The 16,566-nt window shown below is 52.3% G+C and overlaps 9 protein-coding genes across 9 annotated transcripts; 6 read left to right on the top strand and 3 right to left on the bottom strand.

Annotated features, from left to right (window-relative positions):
* Positions 1–61: 61 nt before the first annotated feature.
* On the bottom strand, positions 62–624 carry SNOG_11923 (hypothetical protein; the record flags this gene model as incomplete). Its single annotated transcript, XM_001802106.1, has 2 exons — positions 62–324; positions 486–624. 2 exons carry the CDS (start codon positions 622–624, stop codon positions 62–64), a joined length of 402 nt encoding a protein of 133 aa, XP_001802158.1.
* Positions 625–1,154: 530 nt separating this feature from the next.
* On the top strand, positions 1,155–1,952 carry SNOG_11922 (hypothetical protein; the record flags this gene model as incomplete). Its single annotated transcript, XM_001802105.1, has 1 exon — positions 1,155–1,952. One exon carries the CDS (start codon positions 1,155–1,157, stop codon positions 1,950–1,952), a length of 798 nt encoding a protein of 265 aa, XP_001802157.1.
* Positions 1,953–2,505: 553 nt separating this feature from the next.
* SNOG_11921 (hypothetical protein) lies at positions 2,506–3,558 on the top strand (the record flags this gene model as incomplete). Its single annotated transcript, XM_001802104.1, has 1 exon — positions 2,506–3,558. The coding sequence occupies one exon, from the start codon at positions 2,506–2,508 to the stop codon at positions 3,556–3,558; it is 1,053 nt and encodes a 350-aa protein (XP_001802156.1).
* A 1,596-nt stretch (positions 3,559–5,154) lies between these two features.
* Positions 5,155–5,758, bottom strand: SNOG_11920 (hypothetical protein; the record flags this gene model as incomplete). Its single annotated transcript, XM_001802103.1, has 2 exons — positions 5,155–5,259; positions 5,372–5,758. The coding sequence occupies 2 exons, from the start codon at positions 5,756–5,758 to the stop codon at positions 5,155–5,157; spliced, it is 492 nt and encodes a 163-aa protein (XP_001802155.1).
* A 69-nt stretch (positions 5,759–5,827) lies between these two features.
* SNOG_11919 (hypothetical protein) lies at positions 5,828–7,369 on the top strand (the record flags this gene model as incomplete). The annotated part of the gene is made up of 3 exons (XM_001802102.1): positions 5,828–6,478; positions 6,528–7,189; positions 7,240–7,369. 3 exons carry the CDS (start codon positions 5,828–5,830, stop codon positions 7,367–7,369), a joined length of 1,443 nt encoding a protein of 480 aa, XP_001802154.1.
* Positions 7,370–8,092: 723 nt separating this feature from the next.
* On the top strand, positions 8,093–10,024 carry SNOG_11918 (hypothetical protein; the record flags this gene model as incomplete). The annotated part of the gene is made up of 3 exons (XM_001802101.1): positions 8,093–8,674; positions 8,713–9,929; positions 9,978–10,024. The coding sequence occupies 3 exons, from the start codon at positions 8,093–8,095 to the stop codon at positions 10,021–10,023; spliced, it is 1,845 nt and encodes a 614-aa protein (XP_001802153.1). The 3' UTR covers position 10,024.
* A 420-nt stretch (positions 10,025–10,444) lies between these two features.
* Positions 10,445–12,529, top strand: SNOG_11917 (hypothetical protein; the record flags this gene model as incomplete). Its single annotated transcript, XM_001802100.1, has 1 exon — positions 10,445–12,529. The coding sequence occupies one exon, from the start codon at positions 10,445–10,447 to the stop codon at positions 12,527–12,529; it is 2,085 nt and encodes a 694-aa protein (XP_001802152.1).
* Positions 12,530–13,218: 689 nt separating this feature from the next.
* Positions 13,219–14,265, bottom strand: SNOG_11916 (hypothetical protein; the record flags this gene model as incomplete). Its single annotated transcript, XM_001802099.1, has 1 exon — positions 13,219–14,265. One exon carries the CDS (start codon positions 14,263–14,265, stop codon positions 13,219–13,221), a length of 1,047 nt encoding a protein of 348 aa, XP_001802151.1.
* A 290-nt stretch (positions 14,266–14,555) lies between these two features.
* On the top strand, positions 14,556–15,853 carry SNOG_11915 (hypothetical protein; the record flags this gene model as incomplete). The annotated part of the gene is made up of 3 exons (XM_001802098.1): positions 14,556–14,568; positions 14,950–15,638; positions 15,665–15,853. 3 exons carry the CDS (start codon positions 14,556–14,558, stop codon positions 15,851–15,853), a joined length of 891 nt encoding a protein of 296 aa, XP_001802150.1.
* Between the last annotated feature and the right edge of the window lie 713 nt (positions 15,854–16,566).

The following is a 16,566-nucleotide window of genomic DNA, read 5'->3' as shown; positions in this document are numbered from 1 at the left end:
ACGGTGCTGATCACTCACTAATGTAATTCACTTACTTCCTGTACTGTTGGGCGTGGATTAGTCATCCTGTGAAAAATTCTTGGCCTTCAAATTGCGGCATCGAAGGCTTGGTCTGGTAGCCATGGCAGAACACTACCTTGTCGAACTCCTCTATGCGCTCTTCTCCACTGATAAGTATTTCGAGTCGCCGTCGCGTGTCATCCTCGTTGCGGACTGTGCGAGTCACTGTGGCGTTGAATGTGATGTCTTGAAGAAGATCAAAGTGTTTTGCATACGATTCGATGTACTCCTGGAACTGGTCTGTTGAGAGGTGACTTGGGTATTCTGTCTTGTTCCAGTACACGCAAGTTAAACTAATGGCGAACACCTACTGTCGGGCATGGAAAAATCTGTCATGCCGCATGTGTGTTTGCTAATCAAGGCTCTTGTAGCTGGCGTGTGTCAGCCGTCACGGGTCGGAGTTCCTTGCGTATTTGTTGACATACTTTTGAGGGCGCTGGTCATCGAAGGATCATCGGTATATGCCCAAAGACCACCAACACGTTCTCTGCGCTCGAAGCCCGTCACGCGAAACCCATCTTCGCGCAACGTCTTCAGTGTGGAAAGACCGCACGTCCCTATCATTGTTAGTTATCGAGAAGAAGTAATGCATCAAAAAGTCGATAACATGCCAGCGCCGATCACTGCAGCCGTCTGCTGTGCCATCTTGGAGGTACTGTGGGGTAAATTGCGAAGCATGCGACAAGGTGGTAATAAATAGCAGAGGCAAGGAAACATTTATGTGCTGTAACGTTACGGAACACTGAACATTGCGTGGACTCGTGATTTCAGGCTGTTTGAAGTTACGCCCTGCACCAGTGCGCAGTGTGCACCATATCATAGCGCTGATGTGAGCATACTGTGCCACTTCAAAACACCATAGACTAAGATAATCTAGTCTATGCTGGCTGAAGATCGTGGCTTCTTAAGAAAGACAGGCGCCAATAATGTGCGAGAAGTGGCGGTTTTAGGCAGCCACACCACGCACTTAAATATTCCCGGTTCACCAACCACTTACATCCGTCTGCAATCGACCTATCATCAACCAGTACCTATCGAATGCTCCCGTGTGTAAAGCGCTCACGTCCGTTCCCAAATCAATCTCAACGCCAAAAATGCTGGACCTCCAAACCCGCCGCAAAATCTGCGAAGACACAATCACGCGCTCCGCCTCAATCGCCTCATCAACACCAGGCGGCTCCCTCTCCTCCCACTTCATCCCTTCTCAACTCCCACCCCTTTCCAAATCGCATGCCAACTATCCAAACCTCACCCTCGCACCCATCACAGTGCACAACTCGGACACATTCGCCCTCGCCCGCACGCTCCCACCTGGCAGCAAAACCGCCGTCCTCAACCTCGCAAGCAACTACGAGCCCGGTGGCGGCTGGCGCTACACGCTGTCCGCGACGCAGGAAGAAGCGCTGTGTTATTCGTCGACGCTGTACGCTACGTTGAAGGCGGAATGGTATCCGTGGGCGAACTTGGGGGTGGAGTCGTGTAAGGGCATTTACTCGCCTGGCGTCGTAGTATTCAAAGATACGTTAGAGAACAACTGCGTTTACTTACCTGAGCCGCATGTACTTGGTGTGATTACCGTTGCGGCGCCGTGCCAGCCCGCACTCACGCCGGATGGACAAGGCTTTGCGAATGAGACAGATCTGAACGATTTAAGGGAGAGGATCTTACTGATTTTGCGCATGGCGGCGGAGAATGGGGCAAGGAGTCTTGTGCTGGGGGCGATGGGGTGTGGGGCTTATGGGTGCCCGCCGGAGTTAGTGGCGAGGGAGATGAAGGGGATGATTGAACAGCAGGAATTTGAGGGGTGGTTCGAGAGGATTGTGTTTGCAGTTTACGCGGCTGGAAGGGTGGGAAAAGGAAATTTAGAGGTGTTCAAGGAGGTTTTTCGGTAGGGTTGGGGAGGAGGGTGGATGGAGAGATTGAGATAGGCGCGGAGTGTGAGGGTTTGGACGTGCTAGTATGCATTGAGATTGAAGGAAAACATTTATACGATTGCAATAGTACTTATCATGCTATAAGAGCGTGGCTAAGGAATATACTACTGCCCCAAATGAGACATGGAGGATGAGATTACTACAAAGTGTATCGAACTCCGCTTGCGACTATTCGGCTGCTGACGCCAAGAACCTTAGATGACCGTTCACCTACTCATAATTTCTAGGTGGCTGAAAGGATTGCTTGGCATTGGCCTAGGATAGGCAAATGGTTGTATCTCAGCGCATCTTTTTCTCCGTGGCTTCATCCGTCGCTGACACAACTGCAACGGACGAGGTTCGTCCGCTCCTGGTGGGGCATGCAGCAATAATCTTGCTGGTGTAATCAACCGCACCACTGTGGTCAAAGCACCGATAAGATCACTAATACCGCATTGAAGGATATAAGAACGACTTGTCGCAAGCTCATCATAACCACACAACTCACCACTTGCCTCTCCCACCATATACTATGTCTGACCTCGTCTTCATCACAGGCGGCTCCGGCCACATCGGCTGCCGCGTAATTATCTCAGCTCTGCAAGCAGGGTATTCTGTCCGCGCTGCCGTCCGCAGCTCGTCAAAAGCCACCTTGATCCTCGCCACGCCATCTATTCAGGCTCTGAACCCCGAATCCAAGCTCACCTTCGTCATTGTCCCCGACCTGCTCGTCGATGGTGCATACGACGACGCCATTAAAGGCGCAGCGTACGCGATACACGTCGCATCGCCATTAGCCACTCCGCTTGAAGAGGGCGAGAATTACCATACGAAGTTGATTCAGCCTGCAGTCAAGGGCACAGTGAACATGCTCGAGGCCGCGAAGAAATATGGAGGCGTGAAACGGGTGGTGATTACTTCATCTGTTGGTGGTATCGCGTTCTGGAAGGATCTTCACGAATGGCCTGCTGAGACAGTTGTTACTGAGAAAACAAGAGCGAAGAACATCCCGGAGCCGTATACGATGGACGTGGAGGCGTACAGTGCTGGCAAGATCGCAGCGCTGAATGAGACGGAGGCGTGGATGAAGCGCGAGAAGGGGAATATTTCATTCGATGTGGTCAACATCTTCCCGTCATTTGTGTTGGGTAGGGACGAATTGGCTACGAGTCCAACAGAAGCGCTGAAAGGCACGAATTTGCTTGTTCTCGGGCCAGTACTTGGAGAAAAGGTAGATCTCCCATTGGTGGGGAGTTCGGTCGATGTAAGAGATGTTGCACTTGCGCATGTCAAGGCTCTAGATCCAAAGGTGCCCGGCAACCAGGGGTATCTGCTGACGGCTGGAGGTCTTGAGGGAAGGCCCCTGGAAGATGTGTTTGAGATTGTTGCGCGAAATTTTCCTGATGCTGTCAAGGCTGGGGTTTTGCCAAACAACGGCAGAATCGCGAGCAAGCCGCGGAAGTTTGATGCGGCGGCTTCTGAGAAAGCGCTGGGCATGAAGTACATTGACTTCGAGGAGCAGGTGAAGGATGTAATCGGGCATTATATTGAGTTGGTTGCGGCGGCGAAGAAAAATTCTGCATGAACCTATAGCGTGGGTAGCTCAAATCGTATAGACCTCGACAGTTCTGCAGCCCAAACCACATGATCAGTCATTCCTACGTGGGCGGTATCAGATACCCTTCTCGTCGAAGTACTCAGCTCTACTAGGTTTCCAGCGCGAAGTCAAAGTTCCTGCTGAGTAAACGGTAAGGCGGCGAACTTGTTCTGCTGTAAGATTCAAGTTGCAGTCCATCCAGGATGACCATGTCAAGCAAGCAGCCGATACATCCAAACTTCGTCAAACCCCAACGATACTCCTCGCCTCGTTCCAGCGTTCTTCAAAACACGCAAGGCGTACAGGATCTGCTGAGCGGAAAGTAGCGGAGTGATTCGGTCAGACGCGTACACGTTCGGAGTTGTGGAGAATCTAGATTGTGTTGTTGGCAAGGAAGGCCTGAACTAAACATCTGCTTCGCGAGTCGGAGACCGGAGGAAAGGCTGTAGATCGACTGATTTTGTGTGCTGCTCTACCGATTCTTTACATTTCGCAGGTCGAAATTGTGAATTTGCTCATACTCAGAAATGAAGTCTTGTTGTCCCAAGCGACTCCAGCAACGCGGATCCGAGCATAACATTATTGAGGGTATAATTCTGTCGAGGTCTTTGAGCAGGCGTAGTCTAATAATGACATCGCATGGAGCTATTGTTATCGAATTCGCAAAGCTTTCTAGGGGCAGACGCACTTAGTCATCCCCAGATGTGTCCATTGGCTGTAGCAGCGAACATAAGCGCCCGCGTCTCCTTTCGTCCAAGTCACTCTCCACATCCCCATCAAACGCGAACGCGTCGAGCGGGAAGGCATCCGGTGACGTTATGGCAGCGCTTCTTGAGACAGAAGCAATAGAAATGATTCCAATCTGGGCAACGGCATGCCGCGTTGGTTGATCGTTGCAGGGCGCCCATGCAGCATATTGTATGCACTGCTTTACAACTGACGGCCAAAATTTGTCGGTGTTGGTGGTGATTGACTTCGGTCAACGATGGAGCTACTCGATGGGTCCAACGTCAGCCACTGCATGGCTCCTGCATGCTTGCTTGGATGCTGTACATCCTGAAGTCCTCGATAGGTCGCTTGCGCAGGCTTCTCGCGTGCGCTGCAGGGATGAAGAAGCAGGGTGAAGGCACAAATTGCGATAGCAGTGCCTGGGGAAGGGTGTTGGGGGCAGAATTAGTGCGCTGCACAATGCGCCCCTCCTCTGACGATGTTTCTGGATGCCCACCAACGGCGGGTAGGCTTCGGAGCAGAAACCAGCGCATAGGTCGGACCCTCAAATGAGGTTGGGGTACGTTGCCTATAAGATTCGAAACAAGGTTCGGCGGGCCAGTGATAGAAAAGGGCAGGCCCAGCGCTTGCGCGGAAGCATTTGTTGGACGTCTTGAATCCTACCTGGTGGAGCTGACACGGCGCCGCAGTATTGCCAGATATTCTGGCCATTTCGCAGCTTCGTCGTCGTGCTTGCCTTGCCGTCTACACTCGCTTGACCGTCTCATTGGCTCATTTTCTGATTATTGGTAGACGCTACACCGACGCTGGTGTGTTGTTTGGAAGGTGTCAATCCGCTGATAGAGAATCCCGGCTCTACCGCTTGCCGACAAGCCCGCTGCCGCTGCCGCTGGGAGCCCCTCCGACACCTGGAGCCGTCTGAAACACGCTCGACCCGCCGCCTTTTCTCGTGGAGCTCACCTACAGCGCCTCGTCCGCCTGCGCTTTGGAGTGCCATCGTCTCCAGGAGTAGTTCCTCACACAGAGCGCCTTTTCCTTGCAGCCTGCAGCCTGCAGCCTCGGTCGCGTCTACCGCCTGCACGTGTGGCCTAACTGCATTTCCATACTCCGTACATCGATACCTGGACTGCATCTGCCTTGCTTGGCCGCCAACAACGTCACCTGCTGCCCGTCTCGACCCCGAGCTCTCTCCAGCAGCCATCGCTCCTTCCAAAAGTGGCCAGCATTCTTCGGCTGACGGCAGCGAACCACGCAGCCGGGACCAAGCTTCGTCGACGTGCAACCTCGCAGCGAGAAACCCCTCATTCTTCCAGCGCCCCACGAACACAGAGCGCTCGGCCGCCGTTGCCTGACTCGTCACATATTCGCTGCACCAACTCTCCCAACGGGAGCCCTTCACCCGCACATCACGACACCAGCGGGCGACAGCTGCTGCACCATCGAGTGGCAGCCAAGGCATCGCACGTGAGAGGCAGAGCAGCAGATGCAAACCACCGCCAACGAGCAAACCTCGAGTCCGCCGCCCAACATGTCCCAAGCAGTGCCCCTCCTTCGCCCACCCGTCCCAGGCGGCCGCTCCCAGGGCGGTGGCCGCACAGCACCGCGTCTGGGCCTCTCCATCCCGGCCTCGCCAAATGCGAGGCCAGTAACCAACGGCACAAATGAAGTCCAGCCGAGCTTATCGCGGCCCATGCCGCCAGCTCTCCGCCTCGCCACGCCCATGGGCTCCAACACCACACCACAAGAAGGCCGACGAGCCCTGCCACCACTGCGAATCGGTACCGGGTCGTCAGCAGGGGGTTCGAGTGATGCGAGCGCTGATTCGAGGTCGGGCAGCATGGGCGAGATGCAGGCAAATGGGTCGGCATCGTCATATCAGGCCACGCTAGGATTCCCAGGTCTGCAGACGGGTACCGATCCCATCTCTGCGATATCACAAGGAGGAAGCGAAGGTGCCCCGTCAATGGAGCGGGAGAACAGCAGCCAGCCACTGCCAGATCTAGACGCCATGGCTGCTGACCTTGGACGGCCGCTGGAAGTCGACGATCTAGACGAGGCCGGATGGAAAGCCGCAAGTGGACGGGGGATGATAGAAGAGCTGGGAAGCCTGGGTGAGGGTGCCGGCGGTGCTGTAACGAAGAGCAGACTCAAGGGCGGGAAGACCACTTTTGCGCTCAAGGTGCGTACAGTCCATCTTTCATAAAGATCGGCAACTAACAACTCCGCAGATCATCACCACGGACCCCAACCCCGAGGTCAAGAAGCAGATCGTACGAGAACTGTCATTCAACAAGAACTGCGCGAGCGAACACATCTGCAAATACTACGGAGCCTTTGTCGACGACAGCACTGGTACCATTAGCATCGCCATGGAGTTCTGCGAGGGCGGCTCACTCGACGCCGTGTACCGCGAAGTCAAGAAACTGGGCGGTCGCACCGGCGAAAAGGTTCTCGGCAAAGTGGCCGAGGGCGTGCTCAATGGTCTCACATATCTACATTCCCACCGCATTATTCACCGAGACATCAAGCCAAGCAACATTCTCCTTTGCCGGAATGGTCAAGTCAAGCTTTGCGATTTCGGTGTGTCTGGAGAGTTTGGAACCAAAGGCGACGCCAACACATTCATTGGCACATCGTACTACATGGCACCCGAGCGCATCACTGGACAGAGCTACACCATCACAAGTGATGTGTGGAGCTTGGGTGTGACTCTACTTGAAGTTGCACAGCATCGATTCCCATTCCCGGCGGACGGCACGGAGATGCAACCCCGTGCTGGTCTCATCGATCTGCTCACATACATTGTTCGACAACCAATCCCGAAACTCAAGGATGAGCCCGAAGCTGGTATCAAGTGGACAGAGAATTTCAAATACTTCATCGAGTGCTGGTATGTATTGCTTTTGACGATAGTGATGAGGCTAGACTAACAGTTCACAGTCTCGAGAAAGAATGCCCGCGGAGAGCGACACCATGGCGTATGCTCGAACACCCTTGGATGGTGGAGATGAAGTCAAAGAAAGTCAACATGGCACATTTCCTCAAGCAGGTGTGGGACTGGCAAGACTAAGAGCAACTTCGCTCTTTGTGCGTTCGATTCGACTCTCTTCAAATTCTCTTGTTGACCTTGACTTTACTATCGATACCTAGGGCTAAGTGCTGGGCATTAGACCGTGGCTGGGGATATTTCGCAAATACCTGGCATTCCTGGGGAAGAGACATGGTGGATTGGTGGGCATACATTGCTGATTACGACATTGGGGTTTTGGATGCTTCCTCTGAACAATGGTCAGTTGGTACAGGCTGGTTGCTACGTCTCGATGAAATTAGCATCACAGGCATTGGCAGGCGTTAGATTCTCTTGGGCTTCACATTGCATGTAGCGATGTATATCCGCACACAATACCTTGCAATATCAAAACACTTAGACATGATGAAGACGTCTCTTCCCGACATGATTGATTATAAGCGCTTGGACTCCTGTGACGTTACGCGTCGCGTGTGAATGAACACCCACTAGCGCCAAAAGTGCAGCGGCTGATTCTCGGAGCATGCCACTTGCCGTCGTTCAGAGTCATCACAAATTATTTGCGCCTCAGCTCAGCAACGCACTCTTTAACACCGCCGCTAGCGAAAGCTCGAAGAAGCTCCCCTTCGCTTGACTCCCCGCGACCATCCTAGAGAAGTATCCTCGACTACCACTGCGACCGCGCACCGCGCACACAACCCCGCCATTTACCCCACCATATAACATTTCGAAGTTCGAGGCCGCTCAGCGCAACCACCACGCAAAATGCCCACTATCGGGGTCGACAAGGCAGCGCTCTTCAAAGAGCTCGGCCGCGAGTACACAACGGAAGAGTTCGACGAGCTATGTTTCGAATTCGGAATCGAACTGGATGAGGACACAAGTCAGAGCACCAAGCCTGAGGATCTGGCACAACCTCCGCAGCTCAAGATCGAGATCCCCGCCAACCGATATGACATGCTGTGCTTCGAGGGCATTGCCATGAACCTGAAGGTCTTCTTGGAACAACAAAAGCTGCCAAAGTGGAGCTTGACGGCGCCAAAGGACGGGGAGCTGCAGGTGCTGGACATCAAGAAGGAGACGGAGCAGATACGGCCGCTGTGCTCGGGTGTCATTCTGAGGAACATCGAGTTTACACAAGAGCGATATGACTCGTTCATTGCGCTACAAGACAAGCTGCACGCGAATTTGGCGCGCAACCGGACGCTGGTGTCGATTGGAACACATGATCTGGACACGATAAAGGGCCCCTTCTCATACGAGGCGCTTGCACCGGAGCAGATTGAGTTCATCCCTCTGAACCAGACCAAGAAGATGAACGGCAAGGAGCTCATGGAGTTTTACGACGTAAGAAAGACAGGACAACCGGGCTTCGATTGTGCCAGGCTAACACGGCGCAGAAAGACAAGCATCTCGGTCGCTTCCTCCACATCATTCGCGATTCGCCAGTCTACCCCGTCATCTACGACTCGAACCGCACCGTCCTCTCGCTCCCGCCCATCATCAACGGCGACCACAGCAAGATCACTCTCAACACCAAGAACGTCCTCATCGAGATCACTGCGCTGGACAAGACAAAGGTCGAGATCGTGAACCACATGCTCGTAGCCATGTTCGCAGGCTATGCAGAGTCAATAGAGGCGCTCAAGATCAACTCTCCGCACAACAACGAGTCAAGAGAAGCGCCCGATCTCTCACCACGCGAGATGCAAGCCGAAGTCGATTACCTCAACCAAGTCACCGGCCTGAGCCTCCAGCCCGAAGAAATCTCAAAACTCCTGTCCAAAATGGGCCACGACGTCAAGCCCTCCACCTCCGACCCCAACATCCTCGACGTCTCCGTGCCCGTAACGCGCGCAGACATCCTCCACCAAGCAGACATCATGGAAGACTACGCTATCGCCTACGGCTTCAATAAGCTGCCTCGCGTATACCCCAACAAAACCGCCGCTGTCTCCGCCCCGCTGCCCATCAACAAGCTCGCTGATATCGTGCGGCTCGAATCCGCCGCCGCAGGCTGGACGGAAGTCATGCCGCTGATCCTGTGCTCGCACGAAGAAAACTTTGAATGGTTGAACCGCGTCGACGACGGCAAGACCGCTGTCAAGCTGGCGAATCCCAAGACAGCAGAGTACCAGCTTGTTCGCACGAGTTTGCTACCCGGCCTGCTGAAGACGATCAACAGCAACAAGCATCACGCCGTGCCGATGAAAATCTTCGAGGTGAGTGACGTGGGATTCATTGATTTGGAGCAGGAGCGTAAGAGCCGGAACGAGAGACATTTCGCGGCCGCGATTATGGGCAAGACGAGTGGGTTCGAACAGGTTCATGGGCTGTTGGATAGGGTTATGTTGATGCTAAGGAGCGCGTTCATTACGCGCGAGGATGGCATGAAGAATGATAAGCTTGAGGGGTATTGGATTGAGGAGGTCGATGGTAAGTCGAACTCTGCATACGACGAGATAAATGCTAACATGATGGCAGATCCGACCTTCTTGCCCGGTCACGCGGCCGCCATCAAACTCAACCTCGGCGGCAAGAACCACACGATTGGTGTTTTTGGCATTCTGCATCCGAGTGTGTTGGGCAAGTTTGAGTTGCCGTAAGTTCATTCCTCCGTACACGAAAGTATATCACTAACTGTTATCAGATACCCGGTCAGCACGGTCGAAATCAACCTCGAGGTCTTCTTGTAGAGTAAGTGGACACGCAGAGGTTCAGCAACAGGGAAGTGATGAAGGAACACGCGTAAAGCGTACGGCATAGATGAATGAATGATGTATACATGCCAGCGAGATCTCTTTAACATGAATCGACCGACATACTGCAAGTGACTTTGTTAGATGATAGGAAACGATCGACTAGTGACATACACTTTTCCAGTGTGATAATTCCTCCGACCAATGTGATATACTAAAGTAGACGTACAATTACTTGCCTGCTAGCTATCATCTTTGCATTAGTTCTTCTCTACTACGCTTTCGTTAAGTTAATGCTGCATATTATGCATAGATTTCAGCCCATGCCGAAAAAAGTTAGCCAATTTCAAAGGGCTCAGCCTCACCTGCACCAGGCGACGACATTCAGTCTGAACCATCTCTGCCAAAACTCAAAAGCATGCCCGAACTACTGCAGGATCCCGCATCTCACGATTCCAGCGACCCGTCACATCGATATGCTATCCACAATTCCCTTGGATCCTCGTTCTTCCAACTGACCCTCTCTTCCGCCAACAAAGCTGAGATCTTCGCAGAAGCCCTATCTGAACTCGACAACAATCACAGCCAAACCTCTAGTATTGTCAAGAGTCTGCAAAAATGGAATCCCGAAGCCGCATCTCGATTTGGTCTACGCTCCACCCCGACGGTTTTGTCCACACCCTTCCGCCTCATCTACCCGAACTGCGACCTCCATTCCTTCAGAGAAACTGGGCTGTACGCAAGGCAATTTCTTACTATATCTTACTGTTGGCGCTCTCCAGAATTTCTACCAGATGGCTACGAACACCACGATATCTGGCCTATCAAGAAATCCATGGTGGACGCTGTTTTAGCGGAGAAGAATCACCCAAGAGTAGGCATTTGGATAGATCAAAAATGCATCGACCAGTCTTCGGCCTTGGACAAGCAACTCTCTATTGCGGCCATGGATATCATCTACCGCTCGTGCATGCGACTTGTTGTCTTGTTAGAGGATGTGCTTCTTACTAAGCAGGAGGTTCAGCTCGTGCAAAAATACGACATCTCCCACCGCCCCTACAACGACGGCTGGAAGTTTGAGTCCCACGAGATTGAAACTTTCGCGAGTTTCTACGAGAAAGTAAACGCAGCGCGCTGGTGGAGCCGGGCGTGGTGTTTTCACGAAATGTGCATGCATCGACCGTGGTTTGAGAGGCGCCAGACGGATCACCGATTCAATGCGACCTTCATCCTATGTGGGCCCGAAGATACCACTGTGAAGATGAAGTGGACGAATCTGATACTGCTCATGAGCCGCGCAATACACGTACTGCCGAATGCACAGATCTGGTGGAAGGGACAGGCGACAATTTCCGGTATAATCAAGCCTGAAGATCAAGAGAAGGGGTGGAGCGGCAGTATCATGGCGCGCTATAATGCAATCAGCGCAAAGGGCTGTAGCTTCTTGCAGGATCGCCTTAGTATTCTGATCAACCTGTGTGGGTTGGGTCTGGCGTACAAAGGGCCGCCGTTGGACACTGAGGAGGAGCTTTTGTACTTGAGCAGTCTTCTCGCTTTGGCCGCCGGAGATGTACATCCCTTGAGTATGATGACCAGTCAATCTATGATGCTAAAGGGGAAGCCAACGTGGATATCGAAACACGAGGTGAATGACACGACGCTTCCTGGTTACAAAATCGGGACCATGGAAGGTATACACCGAGTGGAAGAGGGCGAAATTGAGCTGGACATGCTTTTCCTCGACGCACCATGGAGATCAATAAAAGAAAAGGACCTCCGGCCTACATACGACATCTTCCCGGACATTATAACAACCACACTCCCCGCTAAGAAAAGACCGGAAGCCGAAGGTCGAGTTGCGTCTAATCATGAGGACTCAGACGCTGAATACGACCTATCCCGTCGCCGGTTCCTGGCGGGCTGCATATTGAGTGGAGTCTTGTTTACCGGCAGATTATGGGAGCAGATAAAACGCGACGTCGTTGGCCCGAATTACAACGCGGGAAATCACAAAGACTTCTCATTCAATCCTGCATTTCGCAACGCAGCAAAGGCCTTCTTAGCGCACTTGGTTCCCGTCTCGACGCTCTTGGGTATAGCGCAGCCTTCACCTTCTACTCTGGACGACGCTGCACTTTTCCTGACGTGGCTCACCGACCCGAGATCAATGTACTACATTGGGCATCGGACTTTCCGTGTTCCGTGCACTATGCGTTGGGACTCGGCATTCATTACGTCGCTGACTGTCAACGAGTATTTTCTTGATGGGCCGGATAGGGAGATACAGGTGGCTGTGCCGACGCATCTACTCAAGGCGTCGTGTATACCACTGCGAGTGTGGATTCTTCGGCCTGCAAAAGGTAATCAGGTGAAAGAGAAGTGGCGAATCGTCGGCAAGGGTTTGTTGCTTGGGGAGCCGGATTTGCTCACGGAAGCGAAAGAGAGTGTAGGGAAGCCTGGGGCGAAGGTCATGTTACGAGAGAGGATAGTCGTAGGTGGGTAAAGAGATTAATGTGTTCTTGACTCACAGTAGATTGAAGTTTCGCACTTTATGTATCTTGTCCGAGACACCGACACTGGCCTGTAGTGTACATGCGAGGAACTGATAGACACCGTGTTTAGCCATGCCGCTAACAGATCCTCACTTGCACCGGAACTCGCTTACTCGATGTGACCTTAATTGAAAATGAGGCAGAACACCCGGTGAGATCAACACTTGCTACTAGCCTCAAGTTATTGCAAGAAGAGGGGGTTGGTTTAGATCCCTGTTATTCATTGGACAACCCAGCCATGTCGCACTTGTCGCTGCCACCACTCTTATGGCTCTTAGTTGACGCCAGCGCTCAATTCAGCGTATTTAGATGTGATGGAACAGGACAGGGATGTGCCGTTTGAGAATCACGCGAGGTTGTATGCGGTCTACTTGACGCTGTATAAGAGTGCGTGTCATGGAAGTTTTAGGCAAGAGTGGGTTATGTGTGTGTTCACGTGTCGAATGAAGTGTATGTACTCTCAAAAACATCAATTGCTGCTTTATATAGGAAAATCGTAGATCGCCATCAAGTGATACCACGTGAAACACCTGAAGGTGCTAAGCCATTCAACAGCGACAATTTTATGGCAAACGCCATTCCTGGTATCTTTCGCACCACAGTCTCAATTTACGCTCACCTTCTCCGTGTGACTGCCCGCTTAGCAGCCCTTGGGCAACTTTGTATCACGAGTCTTGCGCCAGTGAGCACGCTCGCGCAATGTGAACTTGCGCTTATCGACCGCGAGCTTGACCTTCTCCAGAACCGACTTCTCGTCCACCGTAGCCTCCTCCTTCTTCTTAGCCCAGTACTTCTTGTCCTCCTCTGCCTTGTCCTTCTTGTGCTGCTCGCGCTCCTTTGCCCGCTTCGCCTGCTCCTGCTCGCGCTCCTCACGGCCTTGCTCCCACTGCTCACGCTGCTGCGCGCGCGCGATAGCCGATGCTTTGGCGCGCTCGTGATATTCTCGAGTCTTATTGGCGCGCTGGATACGGTCCTGCTCTTCCTGCTCGCGCTTCTGGCTCCTGCTGACGTAGTCGGCGTGGCGAGTGTGGGCCATCTGGATCTGCTCGTTGAGGATGTGGTTGTATGAAAGGTACGCGGTGAAGTCTTCGACGTCGGGAATCTGGTTCTCCCGCATCTTCTTGGCCAGGTTGTTGGAGGCGAGAATGTACAGCATGCGAGGGTGCTCGCGGGCAAAGTAGGTTACCGCATCGATATCATCGTATGAGGGCAGATCGTTGTGAAGAACGGCCTCGCACTTGCGGTAGATGTGGGCGGTGTACTGTTCCATGCCGAGAAGAGCCGCGGCCGCAGTGATGCTGAGCATGTCGTAGATTTCCATCTCGTGGTGTCTCATACGCAAATCGTTATGGCGCCATGACACCATCTTGTTTATGTAGGCAATGAGAAGGACGACGCCGCGTGCATCTATATCGTGGGGTAGCTTGATGAGACCATGGATGAGCAACTCTGGTTTGGTAGACGTGGCCAGGAAAAGGGCACCGGGCAGATCGACGAGTGCAATGTTGCCTTTGCAGATGAGAACGCGCTCGCCTTTTTCAAAAGCCTTACGGTCTTTTAAGTGGCACAGGCGGAGATCTACACGATCAGATGGCATGGCAGGAGGGAAAATGGTGCAGATGCCAGGAACGTAAACGTTGGGATACGCCGTAGCAAAAGGGAGGTTAGTCTCTTTGGAAACGTACATGTCGAAATGCGCAGGTGTAGAATCCGGTGTCAGGATTTTAGCAGTGAATGGCTGAGCATGAGGGTTTAACGGGCCATCGTCCGAACCCGAGGCAGACTGGCTGGACTCGAAAGGCTGGGCAAGTGGACTCAACCCGTTCTGGCTCGTCATTCTGGAGCTTGTCTTGTGTTGAATTCTGTCTCTAGCAGAATCTCTCTGAGTTGCGCAGATTGAGAGTCGTTCGGGTGTTGACAATCTCGGCGTAGTTGAGGGCAGGGGTGTGTGCTTGCGTGAAGTGGGGTGTAATGTCAATGGAGCAATTTTGTACGCGTGGAAAGATATTTGTACAACGAGGGCGCAAGGCAAACTGTAGCTCCGCGCACGGATCAACTTTTCAAGCCTACTGTGAATGTCAACTGGGCGAATAGGGAAACGTTGTGCGCAAACAAAGGAAGACCCAATTGGCGAATACTTGTATGAGGGTATCAGATCATTTCACATTTTCTGAAACGTCATTGTCAGGAAACTTTAAATACTAGCATTGTCGAGAACTTCCAAACGCTGGGTATATACGGCTCTCCTTAATATTCTCACTTATGAAAATCCCTCTCTAGCCTCTCCACTCCTCGCAACCACGTTCAACATTAAACACACCAACCATACATCCACATTACATACCACAATACAAGTATCTCAATCAACCAGGCTCAAACACCGCCAGTGGACACCGCGCCCCAGGCACTCGAGCTCAGCCGTGCATTCGTGACCAGAAGTCTTCCAAGCGCATTCAAGCCAAGGGTACTGCCATCCCGAAAGTGAAGGACATCGACATCCATGCTTGGGCTAAGCAGTTCCGTTCTGCTCTTCCGAAGGGCGAGTTGGTATCCATCTACATCGGTGATGCCATCGCTGCTCACATTCACAAGCCTCTGTTAAAGGTGACTTCTACCAAGTTCGACAACTTGTACCAGAATGGTGCTTTCAAGCTCCCTGCTGGTACGGACGAGCGAGTCCTCGATCGCCTGATCGGATATCTTGGCTACGTCTGCGGCACCTCCAAGAAGCCGCAGCCAATGTCTACCAACATGCTGATGTTCGATGTGCTGAGCATCTCCACTGCCGGTAGCTTACTGGGCATGGACAAGTACACCAGCCATGTTTACAAGAAGTCCGAGGCGATTCCTCGTATTGATCCTCCTCTTTACGAACACATCAACGCCATCATTTCAGTTCACGAAGAGCACGCCCGTCTCCATAGAATTGTTGTCCAGAATCTTGCTTTTCGTGTGCGGGGGGCGACTACTCCCGACCCTGAGGACTTTCAGAAGTACTTGTTGGACCACTCTGAGCTCGCTGTTGCGATTGACGCAACCAACGATCCGATGCGGAACATCGCAGGGCTTCTCGAGACAAGTTACAGGTGGTGCGCAAGGAAATATGTCAGCGCAACATTGCTCTTTGGGCTGATAAGAACGCTAAACTTCAAGCTCTTGCGCAGTCTTGCGCTGGGAAATCATGTGGCCCAGTCGAAAAGCGCAAGAATTTCTCTGCTGACGAGCGTGCCCATTGGATCAGCGTCCATAGGAAGCAGCCTCCTCAGGGCTGTTAAGCAGTGAATCAGCGGTGCTCCGCCTGTTTGCTTTCGCTATGTATTAGCAGTGTATATGTTATATTATAAGAAGGTATATAATTTTTTTAACTGGGAAGCATACCATAATTCGAACTTCTGTCCTTTATAAATGTAGCTCTTCTTCGCACTCCTATTTGCCTGATCCGTGTGAACTAGTTTCACATTCACTGTAGAACAAAACTTGCTTGTCTCAATTTGTTTGCCATCGTGAACTGTGCCTCATGGCTAAGCAAATTCGCCTTTGCTGTAAAATCTCCGAACCCGTTGTGTCCATTCATGAAAATTTAGTTCTCGCTTTCCCTGGGGTCCTACATTTAGACGACAAGACCAAATCACCCGTGGACGCCGATTCGCAAGCCTTGTGAGGTGAATGTTCAAAGATTCCCAATTTGTACGCATTAGCACAGATTGTATATGGCGTAGCTCAGAACAAATCACATAGCATGTTGCTTCGCGTCCATCTGCTTGTCATAACACAATTCACAACATGTACCGGAACAGAGCACCAGGACCGTTCGCAACCCCTTCCAGACCAACTGCTTGGTCGGACTTTCTGTTCAATCTCTGAAGCCACCACCGTAAAATCAACGAAGCGACAGCGCAACAAAGAAGTGCAACTGTCAGCACAATACATCCCATGCGATAGAGACTAGATTCCTGGTCAGCATATGGTTTTTCGCGAGACTTATTTA

This window comes from Parastagonospora nodorum (assembly GCF_000146915.1).
Source record: "Parastagonospora nodorum SN15 chromosome Unknown scaffold_20, whole genome shotgun sequence".
Taxonomy (NCBI): Eukaryota; Fungi; Ascomycota; class Dothideomycetes; order Pleosporales; family Phaeosphaeriaceae; genus Parastagonospora; species Parastagonospora nodorum.
This window is presented reverse-complemented; position numbering and strand designations above follow the sequence as displayed.